At 49.2% G+C, this 11,023-nt stretch overlaps 1 protein-coding gene across 1 annotated transcript in view; it reads left to right on the top strand.

The window, feature by feature from the left end:
- Positions 1-5,721: 5,721 nt before the first annotated feature.
- Positions 5,722-11,023, top strand: part of LOC106557811 (collagen alpha-1(I) chain-like) — a 6,095-nt gene continuing 793 nt past the window's right edge. The window contains exons 1-2 of the mRNA XM_038576093.1: positions 5,722-5,794; positions 9,661-10,722. Coding sequence (XP_038432021.1) covers positions 5,722-5,794; positions 9,661-10,722 — 1,135 coding nt within the window. The remainder of the gene's footprint in view (positions 5,795-9,660; positions 10,723-11,023) is intronic.

Here is an 11,023-nt window from a genome sequence, read left to right as displayed (position 1 = left end):
AATCTGTCCATTTCATTTTTAATGGCTACATAGGATTTCCTCCCAGAGCTGAATCTTATTTTCACAACCATTCTTCCTTCATTGCAAGACCCTATTCTGGACACTGGGGAAACTTAATGGTGGGAAAGCTCAAAACCACTGGGATAGAGGCTAGAAATCAAAAAGGATTTCACTGCAATTGAATTTTGAATGTTTGTGAATATGTTACCTATTCAAATGAATAGATCGGTGAATGCCTTCAGAGAGGTGGTGAAATTTGAACAGACTATTGAAAAATTACAAGGATTTTTTTTTTTTTTTTTTTAAGAGACAAATGTGGAGCAGGCCGGGTGGCTCAGTGATTTATCACCACCTTCGGCCCAGGGTGTGATCTCGGAGTCCCGGGATCGAGTCCCACGTCGGGCTCCCTGCATGGAGCCTGCTTCTCCCTCTGCCTGTGTCTCTGCCTCTCTCTCTCTCTGTGTCCCGCATGAATAAATAAATAAAATATTTTTAAAAAAAGAGAAAAATGTAGGGAAAGGGGAATTCATGTAGGAATTCGAGCAAGGCAAGGATGTAGAAGTGAGAAACAAGTGCATTATGGAACAGATTTCTTTTTTTTTTTTTTTTTTGGAACAGATTTCTTTACCTTAAAAAAGGCTAACATCAGAATCCGGCGAGTGACAAAGGCAGGATTTGAACCTGGGTCTGGGGGATGCCTGGGTGGCTCAGCGGTTGAGCATCTGCCTTCAGCTCAGGTCCTGATCCTGCAATTTGGGATCGAATCTTGCATCAGGCTCCTTGCGGGGAGCCTGCTCCTCCCTTTGCCTGTGTCTCTGCCTCTCTCTTTCTCTGTGTCTCTCATGAATAAATAAATAAAATATATAAAAAAAAAAAAAAAGAATGAACCTGGGTCTGTCTGACTCCTCTAAGTACTCACTAGTGACCACTGTCCCTTCTTCAGGGATCTGGGCCTTTCTGGATTTGGGGCAGATTCCTTCCCACTCTGGGTCTGTGAAATGCTGTCATCGAACTAGATGATACCTACCACTCAGTCCAGGCTTACTCCCTGTGAATCCAAGTTCTGACTTACAATTTGTCTGTCACCCTGGATCTGATAGATTAGATGAGTCTTCCAAGGCTGGGGGACTCTGCCAGGGTTTCTAGGAATTTGTAAGAAAGATCTCAGTTTCTGTGAGGCTACCAGGGACTTATTAGAAGGCCCAGGTCCCGTCTCAGAGCGCTTCTATCTATGGTGGGGGTACAGCCTGCAGACTCAGAGCACTTGACCTCGCAGCCCAAGGTCAGCCACTACATACTATCGGCAGAGAAAGACCCACCCAGGAATCCCGAGAACAATTTCCAGGCACATAAAATGGCAAACTGTGAATGAGTGGACTCTGAGAAGAGCCATCCAGGGATGATAAATTGGGGGCTGGAAAACTACTTTGGCCAAGAGGCCTGTTTCATTTGGCTAGCACAATGTTTATTGAAAAGCTTGGACCAGTTACCAAACATTTAAAAACAAGAGGTTTTCAAATTTCTAGATTTTCATGAGAAACAGGAAGACCTGACGACAATGGGCCTACATCCCCATAGTTGGCTGGACTCTGGCTGCCTCTTTCTGCAGTATCCTCCTCAGCCCTGGAACCCCCAGTGGGTCCACACACTTCACCAGGTTACCTAGGGGTCTCGGGGGGATGGGAGTTTGACCAGCATGTTCTACAAGGTTGCAAACTGAACCCTAGAGAGAAGGGACTTAGCTGGGGTCGCAAAGACTGGAGACCCCAGCTGGTTTTCAGGGTACAATTCCCAGTTCTGTGTATCTTTTGGAGAACAAGCCATGGACCAGAGAACCAGGAGTCCTCAGGCCTGAGGTGAAGGTTGAAAGCCTTGCCAGGATAGAATGGAACAGCAGTTCCCCAGCTGTAACTCGCCACCCCAACCCCTTCACCTTCTCACCCCCACCCCAGCCAGGTTTGGGAATCTCCTGGTATTGGAATGTGCTACATTCTCCTTCAGAATAATCTAGAAAAGAAGTACCCTGGGCCCTTATTCTTTCCCATTCAGAATGTGTCAGTGGCGTCCTGTAGGAGGCTTGCCTGCTCCCCTAGACTGAGTTTTATCATCCCTGAGTTGAGTTTTCTTTTTTTTTTTTTTTTTTAATTTTTTTTTATTTATTTATGATAGGCACACAGTGAGAGAGAGAGAGGCAGAGACACAGGCAGAGGGAGAAGCAGGCTCCATGCACCGGGAGCCCAATGTGGGATTCGATCCCGGGTCTCCAGGATCGCGCCCTGGGCCAAAGGCAGGCGCCAAACCGCTGCGCCACCCAGGGATCCCTTTTTTTTTTTTTTTTTTTTTTTTCTGAGTTGAGTTTTCATCCTGCGCTTCCCTCATCAATTCTCTCATCCCAATTCAATTCAACATTTAACATTGAATTGAAAACAATAAAAAAAAAAACAATAACAACAAAATAGCTAGCATTTGCATATGACTTTACAACGGGGCATAATAACATTCTCACTAATTCCCCATAAGGACCCCCTAGGTTCTGGGAAGTAAAGTAAATTTCCCTCAAATCCCACGACTGGGAGTGGGTTCAGACCTCTGTCTGACAAGAAGCTGACATCAGCTGATTTTCTGTACTACAGTTGCTATATACAGATTTTCAGAACCAAGTGAGACCTGAAGTCCTGAGGATGTGGATTTACTCCATCACCTTGGCTTTCCAGGTTCTCCACGTGAATCTTGAAGTGTCAGGTCTGCACAGATCAGGGCTGGGGAGTCATCCCAGGAAGGAACCTCAAAGGGCTTTACAATGTTTTTGTAAACGTAAACTATGAATCGCAAACTTCTGCTTGTATCTCCACCTATCCTTACCCCAGCATGGGATTGAGGTTGATGACCATTAACCAGTTTGGACTGACACCCCAAATTCTTTTTTTAAAAGATGTTATTTATTTATTCATGAGAGGTACATAGAGAGAGGCAGACACAGGCAGAGGGAGAAGCAGGCTCCATGTAGGGAGCCGATGTGGGACTCGATCCCTGGGGTCGAGTCCCAAGCCGAAGGCAGATGCCCAACCTCTGAACCACCCGGGCATCCCTGACACCCCAAATTCTTGAGCCAGAGTGGACCCCAGGGACTAGCCTGCCTTCCCACAGTGTGGTTGAGCCACACAAATCCAACCGGAAGGAGCTGCTGGTTGAATCACACGGCACCTCGAATCTTCAGCTAAAACCTTAACTCAGTCCAAGCACCAACACCTTCATTCATGCAACTGGCCCCCACTCTTGGACATTTAGAGGGTTTCACATTTTCATTGGTAGAAACAGTGCTCCAGCGAACACTCTTGAACCTACATTGTGAAGCACAGCTGTGCTTGTTTCATCAGATGCCTACAAGTGAAATTGTTGGGTCCAAGGGTAAGTGTATTTCTTAGGCTTTTTTTTTTTAAAGATATTTTACTTATTTATTCATAGAGACAGAGAGAGAGAGAGAGAGAGAGAGAGAGAGAGAGAGAGAGAGAGAGAAGCAGGCATCATGCAGAGAGCCCGACGTGGGACTAGATCCAGGGTCTCCAGGATCACACCCTGGGCTGCAGGCAGTGCTAAACCACTGCGCCACCAGGGCTGCCCTTCTTAGGCTTTTAAAAGATGTCTCCAGGGATCCCTGGGTGGCGCAGCGGTTTAGTGCCTGCCTTTGGCCCAGGGCGCGATCCTGGAGACCCAGGATCGAATCCCACATCGGGCTCCCGGTGCATGGAGCCTGCTTCTCCCTCTGCCTGTGTCTCTGCCTCTCTCTGTGTGTGACTATCATAAATAAATAAAAAATAAATAAATAAAACATGTCTCCAGACCACTTTTCAGAAAGTTGCCCCTTCCCAGCAGTGGGATATGAGGACCCTGCGTCCTTCTAGGCCATTGCCAGCCAGAGTAGCAGGGCGCACAATATTTAATAACTTGATAGCCAAAAATGATTTTTCATGTGTTCATTCAACAAATATTTATGAGAACCGTGCACTGCGCTGAGCAACCGAGATGCCACAGGGTCAAGCCAGTAGGAGACTTGCCTTTGGAAATTCTGTCCAGTGGGAGAGAACACAACTTAGCAGGTAATTATTACCCTAAGGAGCAGTGGCATCCGTGTTGGGGAAGCTCAGGGTGCTGCTGGAAACTTAACAGGACTTAGTAGGAGGGTGTCTGGGGCGGCCTCTTTGAGGAAGCCGCCTTTAAGCAGAAACCAATTAGTTGGAAATAGAATTTAGGTTTTGTAGGCTGTTTGTATTTCCTCTTTTGTGAGTTGCCTGCTGGTGTTCTTTGCACTTTTTTTTTTCCTTTAGGGCATTTAAAAATATTTTGCTTATTTATTTGAGAGAGAAAGAGAGAGAGAGGATGAATGGGGGGGGGGGTGGGCAGAGGGAGAGGGAGGAGAGTCCCCCCTGCATAGAAAGCTGCACTTGGGGCTTGATCCCAGGACCCTGAGACCATGATCTGAGCTGAAGGCAGATGCTTAACTGAATGAACCACCCAGGTGCTCCTGGAGCATTCTTTTTTTTTTTTTAAGAAATTTTATTTTATTTTATTTTCAAAGATTTATTTATTTATTCATGAGAGACACTCAGAGGGAGAGAGGCAGAGACACACGCAGAGGGAGAAGCAGGCTCCACGTAGGGAGCCCGATGTGGGACTCGATCCGGATTCCGGGATCAGGCCCTGAGGTGAAGGCAGACGCTCAACTGCTGAGCCACCCAGGCATCCCTTAAAAGAAATTTTAAATTGAGGTAAAATGCACATATAAAAGTCACCATTGTAACCATTTTAAAGTGTACAAGTCAGTGACATTTAAGTTCATTCACAATTTTCAAAGTTAATTTATTTTGAAAAATGCCTAAAAAAGGAGTAAAACAAATATCTTGATTTTGTAAATCCATCTTTAAGAATTCTGTTGACTTTTAGGGTAGTAACTCTTTCTCTGTGATATATATTGTTTTCTTCAGCTGGCCATTTGCCTTTCCTGTGTGTGTGTGTGCGTGTGCTCTGTAGTTTATCACCAGCCATGTTTTCCTGCCCTGTGTCACAAGCAGCACCTAAACTGTCCTTTAGGAACAGAAAGGAAAATCTTCATAAATTTGAGTATAGAAAATGTAGAAGTGCACCTGAGGAATTTTTCCTTTCTTGTTCCTGGTTAACTAAAAAAGAGTTAAGGTCCTGCTGGTGACACAGAGACAGGAAATACTGCTGATGATAAACTGTGGCCCACAAGAGCACTGTCACCCCCGAAGACCACAGCACAGAGGGCCCTAGATAACCCTGGTGGGGGCAGGGGGTAGGAGTTTCTGTGCCTGTGCCTCTTACAGGATCTTTGGTGAGGCTCAAAGACAACAGCAAGAACAGAGTAGGGAGATGAATTGCAATTGCACACTCCTTCTAGTGACAAAGGAAACCCAATTGTCAAGAGAAAGAAAAGAGGCCCAGGGTTCAGTGGAAAGAGCCTGGCTGTTGGAGTCAGGAGTCAGGGAGGCCCGTACCCCTTGCTGGTGCAGGCTTGGATGAACCACCTAGCTTCCCAGCTACCTCTAAAAAGGGGGCATTCTACCCTCAGAGGAAGGCTGGTGGGACTAAATACATTCACCCAGTGCTACACCATCAGCAAGAGGCAGAGCTAGAATTTGAACCCATGTCTGTTTGGCTCTCAACCCAGAGCTCTGCTCCTGCACAAGGCACTATGATTGTACCATGGGTTATCTTGTCACTATTGCTATTAGAGAGCTAGAGAGCCGAGCATTGAAGAGAGTCAACGACGAAGGAGGTGGGTTAGCCTAGTGCCTTCTAAGCAAGCCCAATGAAGGCAAGTTGGGGGGTGCCTGACTGGCCCAGTTAGAAGAGTGTGGGGCTTTTGATGTCAGGGTTGTGATTTCGAGTCTCACATTGGGTGTAGAGATCACTAAAAAAAAATTAGAAACTTAAAAAAATAAAGGTGAGTCGGGTGGTTTCTTGCTATCCTTCAGATACGACGGGGCCTCTCTCCTGTGCTTTACTCTATCATCTCCTCCCCTTGGGTCCCTGGCTCATGGCCAACCATTCAACAAAGCCTGGCAGCAGGGGTTCATGGGGGAAGGTCCCAGAAGCAAACCAAGGTCCAGGGGCCTCTCTGTTTCATGCATGCTTTCTGCCATCCCCTCCCTTCCTTACCTGGCTAGTCCTCAGTCTCTTCAACTGCAAAATGAGAATCCTAGAGTAGGCACCTCAGAAGGGCGTTTTGAGAATTATAGAGGGTAAACTAGGTAATGAACCTTACTCAGTACCACAGCTGACACAGTTAGCACTCAACAAGTGGTTTCTGTGACTATCAACACCCTGTCCCTGCCCTCAGGGAACTTCAAAACATTTCTTCCCAATGGGAAGAAAACATATTATTGTAAGACAAGATTATAAAGCAATATCTAAAATAGGACCCAGTTATATTTTTAAAAACCTAAAAATACTATATATATGTAGAAAGGGGAAAAGATGAAAAGGAAATGTTGACAGTGCTTAACTCTCTCTCTCTCTTTTTTAAGATTTTATTTATTCATGAGAGACACACAGAGAGAGGCAGAGATACAGGCAGAGGGAGAAGCAGGCTCCTCATAAGAAGCTCCATGTGGGACTCGATCCCAGAACCGGGATCACACCCAGAGCCAAAGGCAGACACTCAGCTACTGAGCCACTCAAGCGTCCTGACAGTGCTTAACTCTTGAGTGGTAAAATTACAGGAGATCCTTATTTTTCCTTGTGTTTTCATATCTTTTCTACATTTTTCTGCAATGCACATGTCATTTGCAATCAGAAAAAAAAAAAAAAAAAAGCTTTAGGAGAGCTGAGAGGAGCTATCACTTGGATCTGAGCTTGTGAGGAGGATGCCCCAGGGGAAGTGGGATTTGAGCAGGGCTTGAAAAGAAAAAGGAGAATTTGAAGAACTGGGGATGGGAGCCAGAAAAAGTCTTTATTTCTTTGTGTTTTGTCTGTTTCCTCCCCTAGGCTGTGGGCTCCTGGGGGCATCGTCCACAGTCTGGCTTGTTCACTGCTGTATCTTTAGCATCTAAAACAAAGAACCCCCCAAACCTGGTGCTTAGTAGGTGCTCAATAAATACGGATCTAGTGAGTGAATAACCTTGACAGCTCCACTTAGCCTGGGAAACAAGGATACTCTTAGTTCCCTGTCCAGCTGGTGCACTGCCAAAACCGAGGTGCATGGTTTCCATGGCAACAGGAGAGGGGCTGCGGCCAGCAGCAGGAGGCAGATGCAGGGATTGTGAGCTCTGCATCTTTTCAAGGTGCGCCCATGGCAGTGGGCGCTTTCAACAAATACTGAGGGAAGGGAAGGAGCTTCCTAAATACGGTTAACTCAGTTCTTCACTGTACAGGTTTATCAAATATATCAATGAGTCAGTCCTCAGGCTGGTAGTTTGGGTCTTTGAAGGAAGGTGGGAGGTTCTTAGTGGGTGGAAGGCTAGGGACTCAGGAAAGACTGGTTCTAGGCTGGACCCTGCTGTGTGACCTTGGACAGGTTACTTAACCTCTCTGAGCCTCATGTTCCTTTATAAAATGGGAGATTTGATGAACTCTAGAACTATTTATATAAAAAAAAGATGTGTGTGGTAAGAATGTAAAATGGTACAATAGCCCTGGAACACAGTTTGGTTTCTCAAAAAGTTAAACACAGAATTATCATATGGCCCAGCACTTCCATTGGTAGGTAAATATCCAAGAGAATTGAAAACTGGTACTAAAAAAAATACTTGTACACAAATGTTCATAGCAATACTATTCACAATAGCCGAAAGACTACCAATGGATGAATGGATAAAGATGGTGTATCCATATAATGGAATTCAGCCATTAAAAATTATGAAGCACCGAGTTGTCCTATGACATGGATGAATCTCAAAAACAGGGATCCCTGGGTGGCTCAGTGGTTAAGCATTTGCCTTTGGCTCAGGGCACGATCCCACAGTCCCGGGATCGATTCCCACATCAGGCTCCCTGCATGGAGCCTGCTTCTCCCTCTGCCTGTGTCTCTGCCTCTCTCTCACTGTGTCTCTCATGAATAAATAAATAAATTAAAAAAAAAAAAAAGAATCTCAAAAACATTATGGTAAGTGAAAGAAGCCTGACTCAAAAGATCAAATATTGTGATTCCATTTATATTAAATATCTACAACAGGTAAATCCAGAGACATAATGGTTGACAGGGGCACCGTGGTGGTTGACAGGGGCCGGAAGTGGGGAAGGACTGCCTAATGGAACAGAATTTTTTCTTTTTTTTTTAATATTTTATTTATTTATTCATGAGAGACACACACACACACACAGAGGCAGAGACACAGGCAGAGGGAGAAGCAGGCTCCATGCAGAGAGCCTAAAGTGGGACTCGATCCCAGGTCTCCAGGATCAGGCCCTGGGCCGAAGGCGGCACTAAACCGCTGAGCCACCCGGGATGCCCTGAATTTTCTTTTGGAGTAATGAAAATGTTTTGGAACTCGATAGAGGAGTTGTTGTACAACATTGTGAATGTAATACGTGCTACTGAATTACATACTCTAAAATGGTAGATTTTCATAAAGTGAATTTCACCTCAATTATGAAAAAAATAAGAAAAAAAAAAGAAAAGAAAAGAAAAGAAAAGAAAAGAAAAGAAAAGAAAAGAAAAGAAAAGAAAGAAAAGGGGTGTGTGTGTCCTGTAAGCACACCTGAAATTACAGGATGGAATCTTGGGAGCCTAAGAGATGAGCAAAATTGAAGGATGAGTGTGAAATGAATTTGAGAGATCATCACAGCAGCCCCATTGCCACCCCCAAACAATTATACTGCCAAGATGACATGCAGCTGGGGCCAGAACTGAGCTTCAGACCCGTCTCTAGCCACTTCTCCATGGTGGGATCCCGGGCCACTCACTCAAGCTCCCTGAGCCTCAGGCTTCCTATCTGCAGAATGGGGCTGATGCATCTTCTGTTATCTTCACTGCACTGTGGGGGAAGGTCCTGAGAGCACTCTGTGAATCCATCTTCCTCGGGTGAACCCTCTGGTATGAAGTCAATCACAGGACAGTGTCTCCTAAAAGAAGCCTGGTGCAATGAGAGCCAGTTCCTGGTTCATCGGGTAGGTACTGGTATGGAGAGAGCACACTCAGGTTAACTGGTTGGATTTGTGTGGCCCCGGGGTCACTCATCTTCCTGTTTGTTCAGCGGTAGAATGTGAGTGTTTACATCTACCTTAGAGAGAGGAGGAGTGTATACCATAAGCACTCAATAATCAGGTCCCTTTCCGCTTTATGGCTGCTCCCTGCGGCCCTCCCCTCTCGATCACAAATATTGGCGGTGCCTGGGATCCGCCCACGGATCTCTGAGCTGTGGCTCGGAGAGGATAAGGCACCAGCCTGAGGTGACACCACGAGTCCGGGCTGAGAACGCAGATCGCCTGGCTCCCGATAAAGGGAACTTCCCTCAAGTCCCTCCGTTCCTGTATTCTCTCCCAACAGTCACTGGGCACCTACTACGCCCTAGGAAGGGCGCAGGTGCGTAAGGAGAGAGACCCACCAGCACAGAACGAAGCGCCCCCTGAATCCTCATCACTTCGTGAGACAGGTGCTGCGGTCCCGAGTGCACGTATTAGGGAACGGGCTCTGCTGAACAGAGGCTTCAGAACAGCCGGGAGCCACCAGAACACACAACCGGGGAGCTGAGGTCTCGAATTCGAACTCGGGTCCGCCCCGGCGCCCCGCCCGGAAGCCGCCCACTGCGCGCGTGGCTCGGGGCGGCCGAGGCGCGCGGCGCCGGGAATCCCGAGCGGAGTTGGAAGCCGGGCCCGTTCATTTGCATGCTAATACCCAGAATGCTTTTCCCCGCACACCGCTTCTCTTAATGGAAGCGCTCAGTTTGGAACCGTGGAAAGTTTGGAGCACATACTTTGCTCCCTCTTCGCAACTGTGGGAACTTCCTCCCCGCGCACGCGGTGCCCGCAGCCCCGGGCTCCGAGCCGGCTGGTGGCGGCCGCCAGCACTTCCCCGGCAGGCGGACCTCGGCATCCAACCCGCGCGCGGCAGCATCCCCAGGCCCGCCGGGGACAAAGCGCCCTGGCCTGCCGGCGGGGCCCCGGCTGGAGCGCTCGGCGACTCTCTGGGTTGCGGGCGCTGGGGATGCTCCCGGCCTCGGGACGCTTTACGGCGCTCCCCGGGCCCGCCAGTACCCCCGGCTGTCTGGGGGCTGCCGGGGCGCGCGGAGCCCCCCCGTGCCTGTCCACCGCCCTTGCCTCCGTGTGGTCGCTTCCCCGAGCCAGTGACTTCCCGCTCCCCGGGGCACAAAGCTCAACGTGTGGCGGTCTGGGAGAAGGGCTGGACGGTGACCTCCTCTCCGCAGCTCTCCCGGGCACGCAGCCCCCTCGGTTCGGCCCGTGAGAGGGGTGCAGCAGCAGCAGCTCCGGAGGCTCGGCCTGCCCCCGGCCAGGACCCCGGGCCCTCGCTGGCGCTGCGAGCGGGAAGGCGGTCGCAGGCGACTTCTGGGGATTTGGCGCATCAAAGTGGGGCTCCGAAGGGTAACCGACGCCCGCTCGACTTACGGGTGCACACCACAGGCTGGGGGGCCCGGGTCTGCACCCCTCGGCCCCTCACCCCTCCCTCCCGTCCGCTCGCCGCCACTCTCGGCGGGGAGGGAGGGACAGCGGGAGCTGGTTTGCTGGCTAGGCGCTTCGTTTGCATTGGTCCGGGGGGGCTGAGACTGCAGCCCCCGGCCCCGAGGGCGGGGTGGGGAGGCGGGGGCCGGACGGGGGCTCAGTCTGCGCCAGCATTGGCGGAGCTGGGGAATGGGGAGGGGGGGGCAGGAAGCGGGGGGAGCGGAGCTGCGGGGGGGGTGTATAAATAGGGAAGGGGGGACGTGCATCCTCGGCTGGGTGAGGGGGGGGCGCTCGGCACAAAGAAAGTGGAAAGTTTGCAGCGCGGGGCGGCCCGGACCAGGGATCCGGGTGCGCACGTGCAGGGCCGGGGGCGCCGGGGGCCCCCCAC

Source organism: Canis lupus, chromosome 26, assembly GCF_011100685.1.
Source record: "Canis lupus familiaris isolate Mischka breed German Shepherd chromosome 26, alternate assembly UU_Cfam_GSD_1.0, whole genome shotgun sequence".
NCBI classification, from domain to species: Eukaryota; Metazoa; Chordata; class Mammalia; order Carnivora; family Canidae; genus Canis; species Canis lupus.
This window is presented reverse-complemented; position numbering and strand designations above follow the sequence as displayed.